The 23,896-nt window shown below is 39.3% G+C and overlaps 2 protein-coding genes across 3 annotated transcripts in view; one reads left to right on the forward strand and one right to left on the reverse strand.

Moving 5' to 3' along the window:
• The window catches only part of NUFIP1 (nuclear FMR1 interacting protein 1), a 47,971-nt gene extending 27,830 nt beyond the window's left edge, over positions 1-20,141 (reverse strand). The window contains exons 1-6 of the mRNA XM_027590568.2: positions 19,607-20,141; positions 17,638-17,720; positions 15,680-15,778; positions 14,875-14,937; positions 14,005-14,081; positions 474-566 (exon numbers count right to left, since the gene is read on the reverse strand). Of these exons, the coding sequence (XP_027446369.1) occupies positions 474-566; positions 14,005-14,081; positions 14,875-14,937; positions 15,680-15,778; positions 17,638-17,720; positions 19,607-20,012 (821 nt within the window). The 5' untranslated portion in view covers positions 20,013-20,141. The remainder of the gene's footprint in view (positions 1-473; positions 567-14,004; positions 14,082-14,874; positions 14,938-15,679; positions 15,779-17,637; positions 17,721-19,606) is intronic.
• GPALPP1 (GPALPP motifs containing 1) overlaps positions 20,127-23,896 on the forward strand; it is a 36,843-nt gene continuing 33,073 nt past the window's right edge. Inside the window, exon 1 of one of the 2 annotated variants that reach the window (XM_027590570.2) lies at positions 20,127-20,319. In XM_027590570.2, coding sequence (XP_027446371.1) covers positions 20,205-20,319 — 115 coding nt within the window. In that variant the 5' untranslated portion in view covers positions 20,127-20,204. The remainder of the gene's footprint in view (positions 20,320-23,896) is intronic. The other variant, XM_027590569.2, reaches the window with a different exon arrangement.

Consider the following 23,896-nt stretch of genomic DNA (forward strand, 5'->3'; position numbering starts at 1 on the left):
AAACAACAACAAACCAACCTTGTGGGACACCCTTAGGGTTCTACACATCCTTGAAGAATGAGAAGGCTAGTTATGCATTAATATCTCCAAGTATATCATTTGGCTAAAAAAAGCAAAATGCATTATAGTGTCAAAAAGGAAAAAAAAAGACTATTATCTTATGTGCTATATACAAATGAAGTATCTTTGGAAGGATAAAATGGATTGTCTCTGGGAAGGATAACTGTTTAGTTAGGAGACAAAGACAACAGATTTATTGTATCTTTTTGAAAACCACATGAATATAAGGTACTACTTATTTAAAAATATAATTTAAAGAAATTTTGAAGTAAAAAACATTATAAAAGCAAAGATTTCAGAATTAGGAGTGTAGAAATTTTAAGATTTTGTTTGGTACATGTTCTTGTTTATTATCTGTAAGAACACTCATTTGAAATAAGCACGGAGAATGCAAGCAATTTTAAGGAACTTACCCATACTGTGTCGTTGTCAAAACTGCTCCTCTCTTTTCCTTTTCAAGTTTTAACTTTTTCTTTCTTTCGATATTGGCCAGAGTTGGGTAGTTCCTAGGAAACAATATAAGTCAATTATAAAAGGGCTTTTAGAATACAAATTTAATTATGCAATCAAGCAATTACTGCATTTAGCAACTTTTGTTTAATTAATGACTAATACAATAAATCATTTTAAACCTTTAATACTTTCTAGAATTTTTTTAAGGGAAAACAAGTTGACTGTGCCAATACTATTCAAAATGTAGACCAGCTGTCAGTCCACAAACTTTGCTACCAGTCTATGAGTACGTAAGGAGTTTATAGAATTTGAATCAAATATCCTAAAATGTGCTCAAACTGAGATAGTTCATTTATTTGCCATATACCTGTAAATACTATTAAAAAAAAGTAAGTCTATGTAAATACTTCTGCAAATACATACTAGGTATACCTAAAGTTACCAAAATGAGGAAGAAAAAGTTCTCAAAAAAGGTAGTCTGGTAGAAGGATGAGAAAAGCACACAAATAACTATAACAAAGATCAAAACATAGTAAAAGTGCCCCAAAGAGTATAAAGATGAGGTGGGAAGAAAAGATCGTATCTAGCTGGAGAAATCCAGAAATCCAAAAAGAAAGATGAAAGAAGTTGATCTTACATGGTGTTAATAAACAGAAATTAGATGGAAAACCTTCAGGGTTCTAAGTAGAGCAAACAATGCAAACAAACCAAGGCCTCAGAAGGTGCGCAAGATATCCAGGGAATGTCAACTGGTTCGTTTTGTATCGTTACAAGCAATCAGACAGAAAGGGAGGCTAAGGCCGTTAAATAATGTGCCTTGAATACCAGATTAGAAATTTTATAGGGGTGCCTGGGTAGCTCAGTCATTAAGCATCTGCCTTCGGCTCAGGTCATGATCCCAGGGTCCTGGGATCGAGCCCCGCATAGGGCTCCCGGCTCAGTGGGAAGCCTGCTTCTCACTCTCCCTCTCCCCCTGCTTGTGTTCCCTCTCTCGCTGTGTCTGTCAAATAAATAAATAAAATCTTTAAAAAAAAAAAAAGAAATTTTATATTTAATTCAGTGACACTTGGGAGCCACTGAAAGTTATAAACAGGGAGAGATGTGTACAAGGCAGTGATTAAGATTAAATCTGACAACAGTGTGCAAGGTGAATTGCTCTGACAAAGCTTTCTTTGTTCCTTGGCACAGTTGTATGGAGATGCGAGCACCAAACTGGTGGTAAGGGGAAGAGATCCTAGGAATATGAAAGTACAAATGGAGGGGAAACACAGACAGCCCTCTACCACTCAGCTTGGCTAGTCATCAGAGTAAGTTTTAAGAAATACCAATAAATTGTGTTCTGCCATTGTTTCAAGACATTGTTTCCCCCCTCCCTTCTTTTTTTTTTTTCTTTTTTTAACATCTGCATCAATGACTTGAATAGCACAGACAATATGAAGCCTTTGGGTTGGCCACACTGGAAAATAAGCATGGAAACGACACTGAGTAAGTGGTGAAGTCATTAGAAAAAAAGGCAATGAATTTCAATGAGGACAGTGCAAAGCAATCTAGCCAAGATCTATCCAGCCAAGAAAAGTAAACTCCATAAATAAAAGATGATGAATGTACAAGCTATAAATAAACATAAGAGGAAAAGATCAAGGTCATAGGAGATAAAAATCTGACAGCCAGTCAGCACCATATGACTGGACTTTTGGAAAGCAAACATCATCTAAGGTTATGTGAATTGGAGTTTGGCCCATGTACAAGTGTGAAGTCTTCCTCTGGTAGTACTCGAAAGGGGTCAGAAACTCTCAGGGCACTGTGTTCAGTTTTGTGCTTCTAAACTGAAAAGGAATGTTAAGGAAAAATAAAACTTGGATGGGATTCAGAAGAGACTCAAAGATGATTAACAGGCTGAAAACTAAAACCTCTGAGGAAAGATGAAAGGAACTGGAACAATTTGTAGCCTCTAAAAGAGGAAGAGAAGTGACAGTAACTGCTCTAACAGAAAGGATGGTAGCCAGCTGGTCTCAATCTGAAGACAGAAATATGCAGAAGCAGAAATGGTGAGAAAATCAGTGATGACTTTCACAGGCCCCACGCTGTCTAGGCATATAACTCACAGCTACTCAATACCCTTCACATCTCTGAAATGCACTTATTCTTACTACTGGGGTCTCTTCAAAATTTTTCTTGAGTATTGCAGACCCTTAACATGTTGAGCCATATGCTGAATAGTAAAGATGTGGTACTACAGTGTACCACGTACAAGCGAGCAGATGCTACCTAAGTGCTTCCCAAAGGTAAAAAATGTCAATGTTTGTTATAGCAAGTGGATTTTACATGAGATCTGAGAAAGAATTCCTTAAATAAGATATCAAAGATGTTGTGCAATCTCCTTTGGTGGAAGTCTTTTAAAACAGCTCACTTTCTCTTTCTGGCAGATCAAAGTAACACTTCCTGAAAGGTAAGGGATCTTTCAATATCCCTTGCAAAGCTAGAAGATGGCATTTTTCAGGGCTTAAAATAAAACCCTCTTCCAAAATGTATACCATTCTTATTAACACAGAACCCAGAGACTAAAAACTAGGAAAAACAAAGGCACTAGAAAGCAAATGATCCAAAAAAAAAAAAAAAAAGGAAACCAGAAACACAAAACCTTGTTACACATAAAAAAAAAAAAATCAGAAAGCCCCCTCCAGCAACGATACTGAAATACAAAAATAAGGGAAAGTCTGGAGCTTTGATAAACAAAAAAATGAAATGCAGTTAAAGTTCCTAAAGTACACTTGAAATAAATCCAAAGACTGTTGAGAAAAAAATCACAAACTGTCTTACATTACACAATTACATACAGACGAAACTTAGTCCAGTGTCTCCTGTTAGAGAATGGGTATTATGAACTTATAAAGCCTGTGACAAGTGCTATTTCCACAGTTGGTTTCGCTGCTTTTACCTGCTAAAATCACTTTCTCCCTGTACTTCCATCTTTCCCCAATACTCCACGAGGAACTGGCCCTGAAACTGTATTATGTCTCTTCTTCTCCTCCTTCTTTCATGTCTTCCCTACTCTTTGCCCTCCCCTTGCCTAAGCCTTAAGTCTGCAGTGACAATCCTTAAGCACTACCATCAATAAATGGGCAAAACTGTGCCAACTCTGACCCGAGCACATATCATTTGGTTACATTATACTCTGACTCTCCCTCTCAAATCACCACCCACTTATTGACTTTTCCCCTAAGCCTATTCTCTATAAAAACACAATCCCTTGGGCGCCTGGGTGGCTCAGTTGGTTAAGCGACTGCCTTCGGCTCAGGTCATGATCCTGGAGTCCCAGGATCGAGTCCTACATGGGGCTCCCTGCTCAGCAGGGAGTCTGCTTCTCCCTCTGACCCTCTTCCCTCTTGTGCTATCTCTCATCCTCTCTCTCTCAAATAAATCTTTAAAAAAAATAAATAAAATAAAATAAAATCTTTAAAAAAAAAAGAATAAAAACACAATCCCTCTTTACTGGCATTGACCCACAACTGCTTCAAAACAAGCCATACCACTGTATTTTTATTTCAAACTCTTTCTGAACTTCAAAAAGACATAGCATTTTTTAGAAGCCAACCCCCTCTGTTGGAATTCTGAAAGAAATGGAGATACAGTTTAGAAGGATTTCCTCAGCACCACAGTAACCATTTAAATATAGATCACAAAACTACTCCACCTAGTGGACTCACAATCTATGTAAAGTATGTTTCGATGTTTCTAGCAAACTTCTACCAGTGTTTTCTATAATGCCCAATCATACAGCATTTGTACCTCACAGATCAGGAATTAAGAAAGAATCACTTCTGACAGGGTGAGGTGGGGTGAGGGGTGAGGGGTGGGTTGAAAGTTCTTATTAGAAAGCCTTAAAGTTTTTAATTAAACACAGTGGGCATCTCTGGGTTTGGCTAGATAAAGGAATAAGCAAAGATGTGCCTTCCTTAAAGGACAATATACCAAGTAAATCTTTGGCATTTTCTTCCAACTCTAAAATTCTTGCTATATTAAAGTCTTTTACAAGGTTTTCTAACATAACAATTACATAAAGATCTTATCTTTCCTGCATATTAAAGAATACAGTGCCTTCCTCAGGAAGAATGTGGCCCTCAAAAGAAAATTCAAGACATAACGACTATTCTGCCACATCAACATTAAATTTATTCTTTTCAGGCCTTCAAAGAACATTTTTTTAAATTCAGAACGATAGAAATTTAGAAAGTAAATATATTTTTATAATAAGTTTTTTTAAAAACTGCTAGTGGAGAGAATGTTAATGTATTCTTGAGAAATGTATCAAATGTGCCAAAAGAGAAATGTCTCCCATACTTTTATTAATAAAGTACATTTATAGAAATAATGTATGAGCATGTTACAGCAAAAGAACTTCAGAAACAAGATATGGAATAACCTCAGATGAATCAGCAAGTGCCAAGCGATAATTTCAGAACACTGTATTAACAAGTCCATATCACAGGTACCAATAAACTTCATCCCAGTCATCCTCACCCAATTTCCTCATTCTCTCTAAACATCTCTAAATTTCACAAATCCGTAATTTCATTTATTCACTTCAAAGGTTTTGCCCACTCCTCTTCCGAGACATTTCTGTCCACTATCACAGTGTACCTTCAGTCTACATTCTAGAAACTTGAACTACACTCTATCCTAGCCCCTGTGCCCTCACCTATCTTACATAAAAATCATCACCAATAAGCATATTAAACACTTGCCCAAGTTTATTCCTTATTCAAGACAGACCTGCTTCCAAATACCACTTAAGAGTTTTGAAAAACAGGGGCGCCTGGGGGGTTCAGTCGTTAAGCGTCTGCCTTCAGCCCAGGTCATGATCCCAGGTTCCTGGGATCGAGCCCGGCATCGGGCTCCCTGCTCCGCGGGAAGCCTGCTTCTCCCTCTCCCACTCCCCCTGCTTGTGTTCCCTCTCTCGCTGTGTCTCTCTCTGTCAAATATATAAATAAAATCTTTAAAAATAAATCTTCTAAAAGAGTTTTGAAATACAATGAGCTTTAAACTCTGCCGCCAAGCACTGAGGCAAACACTACTAACTGCCTGTTATCCCCCTTTTCCTTAACAATTTTGTTTGCGGATATTCCATCAACTCTGTTGTCACTAAAGGTGGTCAAGCAACCCCCTTGTAGCCAATGAGAGCTACGTGGAAGTCTCCTGGTTGGTTCTGAAAAATAAAGCTATTGTTGTCCCAATGAAAAGAGACAAATTCAGCTCTGTGTGCCTTTTGACTTTTTCTCATCAGCCTGCCTAGAATGAGGGCTTAATATTTGGATATGCAGGAACCTCCTGGTGGACATGAAGATGAAAGCCACCTACTAAGGAGCAACAAGCAAGAAAATGTGCCTGATACAGTAGCCCAAGACTTTTTTCTACCTGGGAAAAACAGCGCTCTTTGTGCTAAGCTAAGGTAGTAAGGTCGCTGTTCCATTTACTGAAACAGGACCCTGACTGACGCAAGCAGCACTGCACCCTAGCCGTCCTCTTTCATCAGAACGCTGATCACGCCCTACTAGGCATATCTTCATTTAAAAACTTGCCTCCTCAAAGCAGTTTCTTATGAAGTTAACCATATGCTTCTTATAAAGTTATACTTATTATATGACAAACAATCCCAGTCCCAGCTATTTACCCAAGTCAAAAAAAAGAAAGTATAAACAAAACAAAAACCTGTATATAATGTTTACAAAGGCTTCACTCATATTCGCCAAATACGGGTAACATCCCAAATGTCCCTCAACTGGGAAATAAATGAACAAACTGTGGTATATCCATACAAGGGAACAGGATAGGAACAGACTACTGCTACACGCAACAACATAAATGAATCTCGAATGCACTACAGCTAAGTCAAAGAGTCGGACTCAAAAAGCCACACACTATGATTCCATTTATATCGTGTTCTGCAAAGATACAAATATAGGAGCAGGAAAAATATCAGTGGTTATCAGGGGCTAGAGCTGGGGGTAGAAGTTGACCACAAAGGGCATGAGGGAATTTTGGGGGCTTAAAGGAACAGTCCTATGCCTTGATTGTGGCCGTGATTACACGACGATATACATCTGTCAGAACTACGTATTAAAAAAGATGAACTTCACTCTATGTATAACATACCTTAAAATAAACGGGGAGGATGGGTGGGCAGGCACTATACCTCCTACAAGAAGTCTTGCAAAACAAATTAGTAGCCCTGCCTTCCAAAGATTTCAAGTACCCCTCGACCAGACATTATTATCCCTACACGGTTAAAATTATTGCTTCAGTTGCCTGTGGTCTCATGACCATCTCACATATATTTATCTTATATCTCATATTAGGGTAAGAGTCTTAAAGGTAAGGCAATGTCTACTCCTATATGTTTTTGGTGACCTCAGCCATATATAATAAAATCCTTGCCTTTTCAAATACTCAATGTTTACCTCTAATTTTTAAGCTAAACGACTGTCAAGAAGTTAGCCAAAGGTATCCTAACATACATTAACATAAAGTATCCTAACAAACATATCATAATTTACATTAACATAATATAAATTCAAAGGTTACTAAGATTTCTCACTAACATTAGAAAATCAAACTAGCCTTCTACCAGAGCCTTTACACTTGCTACCTAAGCTGGTTTTTGTCTTCAAATATTAATATACCTTAAGTTTCTTTAGCCTGTGTAATTTTTTTCCTTTAAAGCACTTTTTATACAAAACCACAAGGGGGCATAGTTCATATTCACAGAGGGAAAGCTACTCTAGAAAACAATGCATTCAAACACAGATCAATTTGGTTTGTCTAGTGATGGTCTGTCCTATGTGGTGACAATTTAACGTTCAAAACCACAGCAGTTTAAGTATCATTAGCTATTATTACTAATTTCCAACCACAATTATTAATCGGATCAACACACTTTTACCCAATTTCTTTAAAAACAACAAAGGTAGGACGCCTGGGCGGCTCAGTCAGTTAAGCATCTGCCCTCGGCTCAGGTCATGATCCCAGGGTCCTGGGATCGAGTCCCGCATCAGGCTCCTTGCTCAGCAGGGAGCCTGCTTCTCCTTCTGCCTGCCGTTCCCCCTGCTTGGGCACACGCACGCTTGCTCTCTCTGACAAATAAATAAATAAATAAAATCTTAAAAAAGTAAAAACTAAAAACAACAAAGGTAAAAAAATTAAAAATTAAAATGACAAAGGTACAGTTTGAAACATGAATTAAAAACATAAGTCTTAGCAAGATATCTACAACCACTTACTTGGGTATACCAAAATAGAATTACACCCATAATAAAAACATTATCAAGCCACATTTACATATACCAACATTTACAACCATCCTTTAGATCTATGGCACCAGGGAATATAAACAGTCATATAAAAAATAATTCTTATATTTCTAAAGACTATAATTTAGTTTTCTTTTAAAGACACATATGCAAAGAAGTTCATTAACAGGATCATAAAGGACATCTATACCAAAGTGGCAGATGGAAAAGAACGACAAGATATTCCTCTAGCCAGATTGGGGGGAAAAAAAAAAACCCTCAAGCATCAGGATTTCAGCTGGTCTAAGGGGAAAACTCAAAGATGGAGAAGGTAAGACACTCTAGAAGCAAGAGCATGAGCAAAACTGAGGCTGAAAGGTCAAAACCCCTGTTTGGGATATGCTAAATAACGAGTCTGGCTAGGAGAAAGAGCTCTTATGAGCAAGTAATGTAGGAATAATCAGAAAAGACATGTTAAGCCCACATTACAGAATCCTGACTGCCAGTTTCAAGGAGCTTTGTCTTCACTGGCATTTTAGTTGGCGAAAACAAATACAATTAGTTTAACGACTTTATTTTTCTATTTTATTCTACAGTGACCTATATAACTAAGAAATACATGCCTGTTGAACATACAATTTTACACAAGTACAAAGAAAATAACATAACCTTCTCATCCGTCAAGTCAGCTCCTTAAGCGTGATAGCACTGCTGAGTATTCGCCTGCAGAGAACACTTCAACTGTGTGATTTTCTTGAACAGCACTTAGCAACTGAGCCAGAGCTGAGACTTTGCCAGGTAGGTGCAATGAAGGATAAAGGAATAAGGGAGCTGGGATACTGACCAGAGTAGCTGAAGTGAGTTAAACTGGGTAAGGAGAGGTGCCTGTGTGGCACAGTCGGTTGAGTGTCAGACTCTTGGTTTCGGCTCAGGTCATGAGCTTATGGGTCGTGAGATCAAGCCCCAACTGTGGCTCCACACTCAGTGGGGAGTCTGCTTGAATATTCTCTCCCTCTGCCCCTCCCCCAACCTGTGCACGCATGCACGTGTTTTCTCTAAAATAAATGAATCTTTTTTAAAAATAAATAAAGGGACGCCTGGGTGGCTCAGTCGGTTAAGCATCTGCCTTTGGCTCAGATCATACCCCAGTGCCCTGGGATCGGTTCCCGAATCAGGCTCCATGCCCAGCAGGAAGTCTGCTTATCCCTCTGCCTACCACTCCCCCTCCTTGTGCTCACTCTCTCTGTCTGATAAATAAATAAACAAACAAACAAACAAACTGGGTAGGGAGGTGAAGACAGAGGGGATGACAGAAGAAAGTAAAGGGGGTAAGGGATGGGAAGTCTCGACTAGTGCAAGACCACGTAGAGGTGACAGTGAGAACTGGATAGAATGGAAGTTATGATCAAAAAGGAGTATGCCCAAGGGCACCTGGCTGGCTCAGTCAGTAGAGCACATGACTCTTGATCAAGGTTGTGAGCTCAAGCCCCACAATGGGTGTAGAAATTACTTAAAAACAAAACAAAACAAAATTTTTTTTTAATTTATAGAAAGACGAGTATGCCTAGCTTTAGAATTTCCAGGGCAAAAATCCAGAGCATAAAATCCAGACTGTGATCATGAAAGTGAGTGGCTAAAATTGCATGGAGGTGAAGGAAATCTGAATATAAAAAGGCCCTAATGAACTATTTATTATAAGCTATGAGTCTCAAAAAGTCAGAGGAATTCAAAGTATACACGCTTCTGTTGGAGCATCTAGTATGCCAACAGCAGGTAGCAAAGGTAACTGCAACCCACTGCAACCCATCTTGTTACGAGTCACTGGGGAGGGTGTTAGAACTGCAGAGAGCTGTGTAGACAGATGGCAGGAAATTCAAAGAAGGGTGAAGGAGCAATCATCTGCGTCCACATCAAGTAGGCCCTACCTGTCACAAAATCAGTCACTTTTTTTGTTTTATTTCACCTTTCCACAGCAAACTACACTGCTACTACTAATCACATCTTCCTTCTTGAAATCCTCCCCTCTACTGGCTTTCATGACATGTCATATTCCTAGTTTTCTTCTACCTCTCCAGCTCTCACTTGGCAGTCTTACTGATTTTTACTCTGTTAGGCTGTCTTCTTTCACTCTATCCTCTCTTTCTGGGGGGAATGTCTTTATATTTATAACCTTATTATTTAAAAATATATATCTCCAGCCCAGTCTGGTCCAAGACTCAACGCCTATGCAACATCTTCAAATAAATATCTCAGAATCTCCTCATACTCAACAATGTCCAAAATCAATACATCCAAACCCTCTTCCAGGATTCACTATATAGAGGGGCTCACATCAGGAACCTGTAAGTTTCCTCAAAACCTTTCCTCCTCAACCTCTTAACATTCAATCTCCGAAGAGTGCCCATTTACCTCCCAGATGTTCTATATCCACCTAGTTCTTTCTGTCCGTATCCCTGCCATCTTCCAAGAACTTCTATCCTCTCTTACCCATACTCAAGTTCCTTGAACACGCCCATCCATCTAGATACCATCCCTGCCTCCCCTCATCTTTTCCTAGTAAGATCTGAGTTCAGCTCAACCTCCCTTTGCCAAGAAACACCGTACTCCTCCAGACTACATGCTGAGAAGCAGGGAAGGATTGTGAGAAAGTGAAATAGCTAGACTTGTAGAACAGAGTCATTGAAAGTGGTGACCATTGGGACACCCGGGTGGCTCAGTCAGTTAAGCGTCTGCCTTCAGCTTAGGTCATGATCCCAGGGTCCTGGGATTGAGTCCTGCATTGGGCTCCTTGCTCAACAGGGAGTCTGCTTCTCCCTCTGCCTGCCACTCCCCCTGCCTGTGCTCTCTCTCTCTCTGACAAATAAGTAAATAAAATCTTTAAAAAAAAAAAAAAGGAAGAAAGTGGTGACCATTATTAATAGTGGTCTAATTTTCTCAGAGTTCATGATTCAATTTATACAGCCACTAGAGATAAGAGAACCAAAGCTGGCAAATTAGAAACTCATCTCAGACCTTTCCTACTGACTTAAGTGAACTCAAAACTTGCAAGATTCAACAACTTAGTTAACTTCCTAACTGCTTTATAATCTATGCTGACTAGGAGCCATTGTCATCCTCTTCAAAAGAATTAAACATTTATAAAAAGGCCTGGCACCAATGAGCTGCACTAACTTCCAACTGATCAAAGTCAGGGCTAAGTAGCAAGGGGAACAGCCTACTGTTTTAGCACTTAGGTCACTTCCACCCCATCTAGCAGGATAAAATCTTCAACACCGTCAGCATCTGCTCTTCAAAAACTAAGTATCAAACAGGAAATGGAGTTAATTCTTCTTGTTTTATTATTTTTCTGTGTAAAATGATAAAAAGATATAACCTATTGATAAAAACAAACAAGCAAAGCAAAAAACAAAACAAAATAACCATATACTTAGGGAGTTGTGAGGAGAAAAAAATTGTATATATAAAGAAGCCAGCTAAATGGAGCAGGATGCTGCAATATGCCATGCTTCAGAATTCTTCACTAAGTCAAACCATGTCATGGTCCTAACTACTCTGACTTCTAAGTTTGACTATGCAATTGGCTAGGCTCCCTTCATGCTGAGACTGGGTCTTCCTACCCTGCACCATTTAACAGAAAGTCAATCCACAAATATTTATTCTCCACATACTAAATTCCAGGAACAGCCCAAAGTGCAGCAGAACCAAAGATGTCCAAGACTAGGGATAACTGATATAATGCAACAGATGCTACTGTGGTTGTATTCATAAACTACTTAGTCACAGATGATGTAGTAAATAGTGCCTTAGGGTAGGGTGGTCTGTGGACTGGCAGCCAATCCACATGCTGATGCCAGAATATAAACCAACTATGGTTACGAAGTAAAATATTTAATCAGCTGACATCTTTTCCTACCAAGATTTTCTCTCAGTAAAAAATGTATCAATTTACATTCTGATACAAGTTTCTCATCTTATTACAGACTAGCACCCTGGCAGCACTGAGATAAAATGAAGATTAAGAAGAGAGTGATAAATCAGGGGACATCTGAAACAGGTCTTTCAAGATAGTAAGATTCTGCCAAGGAGATAAAGAGAAAAAGGCATTCTAGTGTACTCTACCCCTGGTGGCCTAAACGCCTTCATTTGTTAGTCAAAGATGTGACTAAAATTCTATTAAATCCACCACGTCCATGCTGACTGGCTAGACTCCACTTGCTTAAAAATTAAATTCTTCTAATTGTCCCTTCACCCTCATCCATCTCTGCATTTTACAATATTCATAACTGATACTTATACACACATTGACTAAATTCTATTTGTTCTCAGTTGGTTCTAAATCTTTATGTTTATGCTGGCTTCCCATAGAATTACCTCTATAGTTTTAAAGGGCAGTCACTAACTTTTTCACCTAACAGTATAATACCTGCCACGACACTACATATGTAAATGGATCTAAACTAAAAATTTAAGATACCATGGATGGACCTAGAGGGAATGATGGTAAGTGGAATAAGTCAGAAAGAGAAAGACAAACACCACATGACCTCATTTATATGTGGAATCTGAAAAATAAAACAAATTAAATAATAAACGAAAAGCAGAGTCAAGCCTATAGATACAGAGAACAAACTCATGGTGGCTGGAGGGGCGGTGGGGGGGAGGGAGGGGCACAATGGGTGAAGGGGAGTGGGAGACACAGGCTTCCAGTTATGGAATGAGTGAGTCACTGGGGTAAAAGGTGCAGCATAGGAATGTAGTCAATGGTATTATAATAGTGTTGTATGGTGACAGACGGTAGCTACATTTGTGAGCACAGCATAACGCACAGACTTGTTGAATTACTACACTTTATACCTGAAATCAATATGACATTATGTGCCAACTATACTCAAATATTAAAAAAAAAACCAAAAACATGTATTTTAAGAGGTTTAAAAGTGAGACAGTGAGTGCTATATAAAAGCATTAAGATGCCCTGGGGTGTATTTCATTTATACATTTACTCACCTCACATTGTACCCACAGCACATATTAACAAACTAATAAAACATGCTATGTCACGTTTTATTGTTTGCTGGGCATCTGATCAAGCTTACCTTACTCACATACCCAAGACTTTGAGGATGATGACAGTGGTAATAATACCCATAATTTTACTAACATCCTCTTTTCATAACATCAACACGGTCTCAAATTATTCATTATAAATAAAAATGTTGAATTTAAAAATAAACTAAAAAATTAAGTTCAACAAAGCAAAAATTTGACCTGCCGGTCCAAAGAGTTTTAAGTATTTTTCTTGACCTCAGAAGATAACTATCCCCTTTCTCATCTCAGGCTCTCCTCATTTTTTAATTCCAGAAAAACATCTGACTTAAAAATGCATCTAACCATTCTAATAATTCTACCTAGTTTTGGCTTTAGGGTGAGCTGTCATATTCCTTTCTGAGAAGACAGTAAAAGAGTGTCCTCCTGGGAGTTTTCATGAGAATATTCTAGCTAGACCTCTATGAAACTTTCTTCCCTGATAAGCATAAAGCCACAAGTCACACTGTGGCTCAATTTTCTTAGCCATTACTCATAGGAAAGAATTCCTGGTCTTTTTTTAATTAAGGATAAACCCATGTATCATTGCTATACTTCCTCTACCTAGCATACTGCAGTCATTACAAACTTTTGTTGGGGGAAAAAAAAATCAAAAGAAAAACATAGCAAAGTATTATGTATTTTTTTAATAAGAGCACCCACTCATGATTACCTGAGCACTGAACATCTAACATAGCTGGCATGTAGTAGCTCCCCTCAAAGAGTAGAGTACGGTCCCATTATGACACCAGTTATTTACAAAGAGTTTGTATTAGGTCCTCTCAAAACTTATTCAATAATAACTTCATATAACATAGCTCACAGCCACATTCCCTAGTACCAACACTGTAAGGGAATTCAATGAATCAAAACTACCCTAGTAAAAATTGTATGCTTATTTTTAAAACATCAAATAACAATCTCAAATTCACTATATACCAACTCTGAAGAACAGCAAAATTAGTACTAGCCATTTTCAGAGGAATATTTGCAATGTTAAAAAACACCATATTTCCTTTTTCAAATTACTCATTAGGGCCAGAACAGGCATTATTTGGAAGTACTCAGCCTTGCCACAGTACAAGAAAGTTATTTCACTAGTTCTGAACTCTTGACTCACTTCCTTCTTTCTTCCCTCCATCTTGCAATCTCCTCTGGAGTGTCTAACTTGATCTTCTTCATACCAGGAGCATGCATCTAGGGAGAAAAAGCCTGCTGAACATCAGGAAGCATATTGTATGTGTTGGTCGTTTTGTTGTTGTTGTTGTTTTTTAACTTTTTGTTTTTTAAAGTAGGCTCCATGTCCACATGGGGCTTGAACTCACAACCCTGAGATCAAGTCACATGCTACACCAACTGAACCAGCCAGGCACCCTCATATTGTATGTTTCTGACTAAATTTCCAGTATCATGGGGGATAATGGAGACTCTGTACTCAACATTAAATTTACTAGCAGAGACAATTTTAAAACAAAGTAAGCAGGTTTTATCTATCCATTATTATGACTTCTCCTTTAAAGGAAAAAGAGTAATTTCTTGTTTGGATTAGTGCTGATAAAGAAAAAAGGAGTAACATAACTCTGGTTACAAAGTAGGTATGTCACCATTTCTCAACTGACATCAAATACCCAAATGAATGACCTACCAACCAAAACTGATTGAGGTAGCTAAAGAAATAATGAATACACAGAACGATTTGAAGCAGCACAGTGTAGTAAAACACATATAGAATGTGTGGTCAAGAAACTCAAGTGCAAGAGTCAGCACTAAGGCCCTGAGCAGTCATTTTTTTTTTTTAATCTATTAACTCTGGCCAGTATCTATCTACTTCACATAGTGGTTTGTGAGGATAAAATTGAATAATACAAAGTACAAAGTACTCCTTGAATGTTACTTATTATTAGGCTATGTAAATGAAGAGCTGTGAAGATAGCAAATCAATGAAATAAAAAGAGCATGAATTAAAAAAAAAACCCACACAAGAACTTACATTTCTCCAATGGAATTGGACAATTTTCTCATGGGCACTAAAAGAACAATCTACTTCAGGACACTGCAAGAGTTTAGAAAAAAAGACCATTCAATGTTTTCCATATTAAATTTACCCAACTACCACATATTCAGACATAATCTGGTTCAATTACATAGTTATCCAATCTACGTCGTGTTATCATCCCATACTTACGTCCATAGCAAAACAAACAGCACTCCAAAACAGGATTGTATTTAAAAAGGAATGACACCCTCAAAGCATATAGAACAGTAATATATATCAATTACTTCTCTACTTAGTAAATGCATGACATCAGCAACATTATAAAATTTTCCTAATTCCTAAAGTTGAAGGGGCATTCCTATTAATTGAAAAGAACCTTTCCAAATTAAGAACATTCTGATTAAAAATTTCTTAAAAGTACTTAATAAGGTCCAGACCATCCTTAGAGAGTGATGGGCCATGGCAAATTACGGTGTGGTTAAACGGTCAAGGGTAGCCTTGAAGGGGAAAAAACACACAAAGGGGCACAGAGGAGCTGGAGGCGAGGCCCAACACTTACAAAACAGAGGAGGTGCACACACACAGCTGTCAGACCCCCCTTCTTTGCTGCCATCTTGCCTCTTCCTGAAGCAGTGGGCTCCCCACCCTCAAACCGCACATCCCAGGGTCTCGGTCTCAATTTGTCAAGTAATCAAACAACTTTTCTATGAAAACTATAAACTTTTAAGGAAAAATGCTCAAATTTCTACCAAATATACCCATTTTTCTATAAATTTCAGGGCAACCAAGAAAAACCTACTTTCATATGTTCAGACATGTGTTTATCATACTTTTCTTGATTTTTAAAACCACGATCACAGGTATCACAAAAACAATGAAAAACTGGTTCCTTTCTTTTCTGCAAATAAAAACAGAAAGGCATTAGGCTTTTGATAAAAAATGTTTAATCAATAATAAAAATATTAACTATCCTTCCGGTGGTATGTACTTTGATTTTTCACATAACCCCTGTATGTGGGAGAAACTTCTGAATACATTTCTAATGAAGGGATAATTCTGTTTCTTTTATTTTATTTTTAGGAAATACATTAGGAAAAGCCAGGCATGATAAAGAAATTTTAAATCTGAGTAGAGCTAATATAATCTGTGAGTAGATTTCAAATTGGTAATCTAATTAAAAGTACAGCATATGTCAAAATGATCTAATAGTTAATATTCATGGTAAAAACAGCATTTCAACTTTTAGGAAAAACAAATATATCACATTTTTTTAAACCCCAAAAAGGAAAAAAAGAATCATTTAGTAAAGGTCAGTTATTTGTTCCAAATTTGCTATTTTTATGCTTAAACATAAAACAAAAAAAAATTACTACAATGATAAGAGTATATAGGAAATGGTCTCCCATTGTTTAATGTTGGGATTATGTTAACACATTATACATGCACAATATTTTCTTAGTATTAGCTACATAGTTGCCATGCCAAAATGAACGATACTAATTTCATGCTGTAGACTTTATTCAACTCATTCTAAAATAATGACATTACTTTTTTTTTAAGATTTTAAGTAATCTCTACACCCAGTGTGGGTCTCAAACTTACAACCCCAAGATCAAGAGTCACATGCTCTACCAACAGAGCCAGCCAGGCACCCTGACATTTATACACCTTAAAACAGACCAGATTGATAAGCTTCATCAGAATAAAAGAAGCCTGGGACGCCTGGGTGGCTCAGTGTCCAGGACTCTTGATCTCAGCTCAGGTCATGATCTCGGGGTCTTGAGATCACGCCCCGGTCTGCTCAATGCTCAGTGGGGAGTCGGCTTGAGATTCTCTCTCCCTCTGCCCCTTCCCCCTGTGCACACATGTGCGCAAGCTCTCTCTCTCTCTCTCTCTCTCTCTTTCTTTCTCCCTCTCTAAAGTAAATAAATAAATCTTTAAAAAAAAAAGAATAAAAGAAGCCTATTTTTAAGATTTGGTCTCTGAAGCATAACCAAGAGTTGATCCTGATTTAAAAAAAATAACTTTTTTCATAAAAATGATAAATATCCACTACTGAAAAGAAATGAAGCATTACAGTGAGTTAAGATAAATAATAAATAACAGTAATAATACAAACCCTGTCTGAACAATTTCAGACATTACTTCAGGCATAGAAGATAAACTAATTATAAACTATTTTAAATTAACATTAAATTTAATTTTAATTGAATTTAACACGAGAAAAACTACTGCAAATGCTTTTTTTAATCACAGAAATATCTGTCCCTAAAAAATCCATGTCATGAAGAAAAATTGTAAAAAAAAAAAAAAGGTTTGTGTCATTGTAATTTGTTCTTAACTCCATACTTTCAATTTTACAAGAGAAGAGTTTGGATTTCCATTCTTCTCCCTAAATTCCACCCTTCCTATCCCAATTCACTAATGTACATGTATATATATACATTTTTTTTTTTAGTTCACTAAGGTTTAATAACATTTACATTTACTAGTAATCGTAGTTCTCAATTATATTTATTCATGAAAATATACTGAAATGGATTGTTTTCTTTTTCTACAATTTCTCCATTTATTTCTCAAAAAGATTTTGCTTAAAGTTTTTACTTAAAGCTAAGATCCTTAAAGATCCTACTATAGCAAGGCCTCACTGTGTCAAAAATGGGTGCAAAACACTGAGACCATTGTAATAGAAACAAAAGGCATGAAACAGTGACATAGGGACCCAAGTGTCACATTCAAGAATATCTTTAAAAATACCTTTTTTTTCTGTTTTCTACTGGGAGGGAAGTTGACATCAGTGAACTTTGGATCATATTTTCGTGGAAAATAAGGATGTTTAACTAAAAAACAAAAAGAAATCCATAAATATTTCCAACTACACAATTTTTAAATTTTTATTTACCCTAGCATGTCACAAATACTTGAGTAAAAACTACCTCTTCTAAGAAGAAAAGTAGTTCAAACAAATTAACAAAGATTAAGACTATCTACCAAATGAATATATAATTGGTAAGATTACATGCCCATACATGCTTTAGGTGTCAAAGAAAGGAATGGCCACTCTAACCTGATGAAATTTCTTGTAGTTATTTCAAACATTAGAAATGTAAACAATAAAATCCCAATATAGTGCTTTCAGCATCAATTTTATCCCAGGAAAACAGAGCCTTGTGAAATATTACTGCCAGGACCCAACTCTGAAACCCTTATCTTTCACCTCGATTACTCTGACAGCCTCCCCCATTGTCTTCCAGTTCCTAAGCCCTCTCTTCCAACAGACCCTGCACACTGACACCACAAAAATAATCCTCCACTGGTCACAACCCTGCTGGAAAATCTACGAATGACTTCCCAGAGTCCTTTAATGAGAACCCGTTTTATTTTCTCATCCTACACTTCCCCCCATACCTCCACTTTACTTTGCTTCAGTCACACCAGAACAGTGCAATTCTCAGAACTCACCTTGTACTCACACCTCTTTGCCCTGTCTAAAAAGTATCTCTTCCTAAATCCTAAACATCTCCCAAGACACTTCTTCCAAAAGCTTTCCCCAACTTCCTCTAAACTCTGAAATCACCTTTCATATGCCTCCATCACCAGTCACGCTGCACTGATTTACACTTATGAGCCCATCTCATCTGACTTAGAACTGTCTTAGGCACATTCCTATTCCCAGCGTTTGGCACACAGTAAACACTGATTTGGATTAAAGTTAATGTAAATTAAATCTTATGCAGTTAGATAACGGTTTTAAGTTAACAATCTCGTGGCTTTAAATATGATCTGTATGCTGATGACACCCAAATTCACAGCTCCAGCCACAAATCTCCCCTGGAAAGTACAAACTAACAGCCTATTATTCAATATCTCTATTTCACACAAACTCAACTCCTGGTCTTCCTTCCAAATCTGTTCCACTCCCATCCTTTCTGCTTGTTTGGCAAAAAAATTTAAGTTATTCTTGTCTCACTTTTACCTCACACCTTATATCTGATCCTTCAGCAAATCGTGTTGGCCCTACCCTACCTTCAAAACAGATCTAGAATCCAACACTTCTCATCACCTCCTGAGCTCCATCTGGTCCAAGCCCCCAGTATCTCTCACTTGGATAACCTGCAAAAGCTTCTCAATTCGTTGCCCTTTAAGTCAATTCCCATCAGTAGCCACATTAATCCTTCTAAAATATAAATCAAATCATGTCACTCCCCCGCACTACACCTATCACAGCTGTAAAAAGTCAAAGTCCCATCATCTACAAGGCCCTAGCAGGTCTGCCCTCTTCCCCAATCTACAATTCAATTCCAGGCTCCTTCCTCTCTAGCCACACGGGCTTTGGTTCTGATCCATAGCTCCTGCCTCAAGGTCTTTGCACTTTCAGTTCATCCTGCTTGCATCCCTATTCACCACAGCTCTGATCCCTCACCTCCCTGAAGTCTTTGCTCGAATGTCACCTTGTTTATGACCACACTGACATTTAAAACTGCACTACCTATCATTCTTCTTTGCTTTGTTTCTCTCCGTGGCACTCATTGCCTTCTAATACACACTGCTTTATCCTAACTGCTGAACCGACTGAATAGGCGGGGAAAACACTACTGTGGGACAAATTGTGGACATTAATGAACAGACTCCAAGAGTGCAGGGCAGAATCAGAAGTAGAGAGAGGAAAAGGGGGAAGGTGGGAGAGGGAAAGTAAAGGGGTGGTAAGGAGAGGATAACAGCCTACCCGGAGCGTTCTGATGCCCAGGAAAAACACCAGGAGACTGTCTCCAGTACCATGATGTCGAAGCCTGGAAATTCCAGGAAGGCTGGCCGTTGAGGTGAGGCTGAGAATCAAGGGGGGACTGGGCGTCGAAGGGAGGCTGTGCCCCGGGAAGAATCTGGGCGTCGAAGGGAGGAGGCGCCTCGGGGAGAGCCTGGGCCTCCTGGGGGGGCTGCTCCTCTGAGGAAGGCTGTGACCCTGCTACGGGAGGCGACGACGAAGGCGGTGGTGGTGGCGGCGGCAGCATTGCCCAGAGCATCCAGTTGTCCCGCGGTGCGGCAGTGTCGCTCAGAGGCCCCAACGTGGGGGTCCCTTCGGATGCTGGAAACCACGCCGCAGAAGTCACGAAACCACCAGCCGGCTCAGCCATGCCTCCCGCCAGGTAGGGAACCTAGCATGCGAATGTGGAACAAACCTTAGGCGTCACTTCCGTTCTCGCGATTACACGACTCTGCCAACCACGGGCTTCTACGTCATTGGTAGGCGCCGGAAAAACTTCCTGCGTTTGCGACGGATCCCGGGCTGCCTTTTGGGGTAGACTTGACTGCGTGGTTAGAGTTGTATGCTTGACCCGTGTCCGCTACCGCGGATGGCGAGGGATCTGATCGGGCCGGCGCTGCCGCCCGGCTTCAAGGCCCGCGGGACAGCAGAGGACGAGGAGCGAGACCCCAGCCCTGGTAAGCGGCGGCGTGCACGCTGCCCGCCAGGCCCGGCCGCCCTTTCTCTGGCCCGGCCCCACTCTCTGAATAGAGGTCTAAGGCCTGAAAGGGCGGAGCAGTGGCAAGTGGGCGCGGCCGGCCCGAGCTAACTTTGCTTCTTTAGCTGTCACGGGGAGGTGAGGGGGCTGGTAATCATACAACGATGATGTATTCTCATTTAGCGCTGAATGGGCTGGACTCTGTGCTAAACGATCTAGCAACTGTATAAGGTAAAGATTATTTCCATGTTACAAACGCGAATACTGAGGCCCAGGCTGTTGCCCATATCACACAGCGGGTAAACGGTGGAGCCCGATTTAGAACACAGCCAAGTGCTCCTATCTCTGTGCCATATTGCTTTCTGACGTGTGATGCTCTTGGCTCTTGCAGAAGATGCTTTGCTCCCTAGCCCCCGACCTGCCTTCCTAGCCCCTCTTTCTCTCATTGTATACGACACACACAGCCCAGCTGCGCCATTCAATTCTCTAGGGTCTTTCTGGCCTCACTCCACTTCTTGACATACCCGACAAGCTCCTACTCCATTCTCCAAGGCCCAACTTAAATGTCAGTGAAGCGTTTCCAAACTCTCCCAAGAATTGTTACGCCTTCCTTTTTCCCCCACGGGGTTTTCTTCTACTTAATTACATATTTAATACATTTTTTTAAAAAAATAACCTGTGACATATCTGCCTCACCGTGACAGTATGATCTCCCCTTAACAGAGTGGGCACTTACCAAATAAATGCTTCCTATCTATCTCCCTCAATGTTTGCTCTAATTTGTAGACAGATTGACACCAAAGTTGAAAAGATTAAAGCTGGAAAACTAACCCTCCCATTTCTTTTTTTTTTTTTAAGATTTTATGTATTTATTTGAGAAAGAGTAGAGAGTGAGTGAGAGGGAGAGAGAGCACAAGCCCGGAGGAGAGGCAGAGGCAGAGGGAGAGGGAGAAGCAGACGCCCCGCTGAGCAGGGAGCCCGATGTAGGGCTGGATCCCAGGACCCTGAGATCACGACCCCAGCGGAAGGCAGACGCTTAAGGAACCGAGCCACCCAGGCGCCCCTAACCCTCCGATTTCTTAATCTAATTTTCATTCTTTAACTGGGGGGAAAGGGTGGCATGTTTCCACCTAGAGATTTTCTTCCAGATTTCCTTTCTGTTATAACGGCTAACAAGTCATATTTTTATTTTTAGCAAGGAAGGACCCGTTCAACTACAGTTGAAGAAAAGTGGGGTTAACCAGGTTTATTAGTTGGGTTTCTACGTGTATGTTGTTTTTTGGTTCACCATATTCCCTGATTTTAAACCAAGGCAGGATTTGCAGGTAAATAACCACTATCTCCCAAACAGGTACTTTTATTATGATTTACTTCCATCATTCTGCAGCATTTATTTCAGGTACTCCTTTCTCTGACCACTCTCTTATGTTTGTTTCTTTTGTGTATTCCTTCTCTACTCACCCCCACTCTCAGCACTTAACACTGTGTTAAGTATCCCCCCCCCCCCCCCCCCCCCCCCCCCCGTCTTGACCAAGTTTTCCTTCTTCCTGGAGCATAGAAGATCCATGATAGATATTTGTTGGCCACTTCTTCACCACGGACAACCTCTTGCACACATCATGTCATTTTTAACACATAAAATCCCCCCACTGTAATTCTGTTCCCCTCATAACCTCCTAGATGGCTGATCCTAAAACTGTTGCCAAAACATCTTGAGATACTTTTTATCTCATTCTTCTTCTGTCTGGTTTCTTAAAAAGTTTATCAGTACCAGTATCCTTGAAATACACTCGGTCGCACCTTAGACCTTCCCTTGATGCCATCTTCCAGTCACTACCTGCCTCCCCATCCCTCTTTCAGCCAAAGGGGAACTACTGTCTTGACTTATCATAGATTGGTTTTGTGTGCTGTATGTAAATGGAAAAATACAATATGAACTTTTTTGTAACTGGCTTTATATTTTGGCATAACATTATTTTGTGAGATTCATCATGTCGATGAATTATTGTGGGTGTTACTACAGATTGTTTATTGTCACTGCTGTTTAGCAGTCTATTATGTGAATGTTCTGCAGTTTCCTTACCCATTTTACTCTTGATGGACATTTGAGTAGTTCCCCTTTTTTGGCAGTTAATAAAGTCCTGCTGTGCATTATAGTACATGTCTTTTAGTGAACACATGTTGCATTCCTTTTGAAATTTTTGGATCATTGGATATGCATCTATTCAGCTTTAGTGGATACTGCCAAACAGATTCCAATGTAGTACCAGTTTACACGCCCACCAGCCTGGATGAGAATTCTCATGATTCTATGCTCTCACTTAGTTGTTTCTGTCTTTTTTAATCTGATGGGTTTAGCAGTATCTCATGGTAGTTTTAATTTGCAGTTCTCTGATAACAAATGAAGTTCACTACCTTTTCATATTTTTCTTGGAAATGCGGATGTGTGTCAGTCTTTTGTTCATTTTTCCACTGATTTGTCTGCCTTTCCTTAACTGAGCTATTGAGTTCTTTACATAGTTTTGACAAGGCATTTATCAGTTATGTGTGTTGCAGATATCTTCTCTAATTCTCTGGCTCCCCTTTTCATTCTCTCATCAGTATGTTTCGATGAACAGAAGGTTTTAATTTTAACATATTCTGATTTTTAAGATTTTTTTTTTCTTTTATGGTTAGAGCTTTTTGTACCCTAGTTAAGTAGTCTTTTCCTCCTCTAAGGTTACAGAGTTGTTCTTCATTTATCCTACAAGCGTTATTGTTTTAGCTTTCACATTTATATTTGCAGTTCATCTGGAATTGGTATTTGTGTATGGTGTGAGATAGGGGTGAAGATTTATTTTTTTCTTCACAGATATCCAATTGACCCATCACCCTCCCTTCTCCATGATACTGTAATGTCATCTTTATATATCATGTGGCCATATATGTGCATCTAGTTTTTTTCTTTTTCATTCTGATAAAATATACATAACATTTACCATGCTAACCATTTTTTTTTAAGATTTTATTTATTTGACAGAGAGAGACACAGTGAGAGAGGGAACACAAGCAGGGGGGTGGGAGAGGGAGAAACAGGCTTCCCACTGAGCAGGGAACCCGATGCAGGGCTCGATCCCAGGACCCTGGGACCATGATCTGAGCTGAAGGCAGATGCTTAACAACTGAGCCACCCAGGCGCCCCATGCTAACCATTTTTAAATGTATCATTCATCATTAAGTGCATTCACATTGTGCAACCATCACCACTATCCATTTCCAGAACACTTTCCCTCTTGCAAAACTGAAACTCTGTACCCATTAAACAGTGAGTCCCCGTTCCCACTTCCCCCAGCCCCCGGCAAACACCATTTTACTTTCTGTCTCCATGAATTTAACTACTCTAGGTCTCTCATACAAGTGGAATCATACAGGGGCACCTGGATGGCTCAGTCAGTTAAAAGTCTGCTTCGGCTCAGGTTATGATCCCTGGGGTCCTGGGATCGAGCCCCGCGTCGGGCTCCCTGCTCAGCTTGCCTTTACTCTCTGTCTCTCTCTCTCTCTCTCGTAAATAAATAAAT

The sequence above is a fragment of the Zalophus californianus genome, chromosome 3, assembly GCF_009762305.2.
Source record: "Zalophus californianus isolate mZalCal1 chromosome 3, mZalCal1.pri.v2, whole genome shotgun sequence".
Lineage (NCBI taxonomy): Eukaryota > Metazoa > Chordata > Mammalia > Carnivora > Otariidae > Zalophus > Zalophus californianus.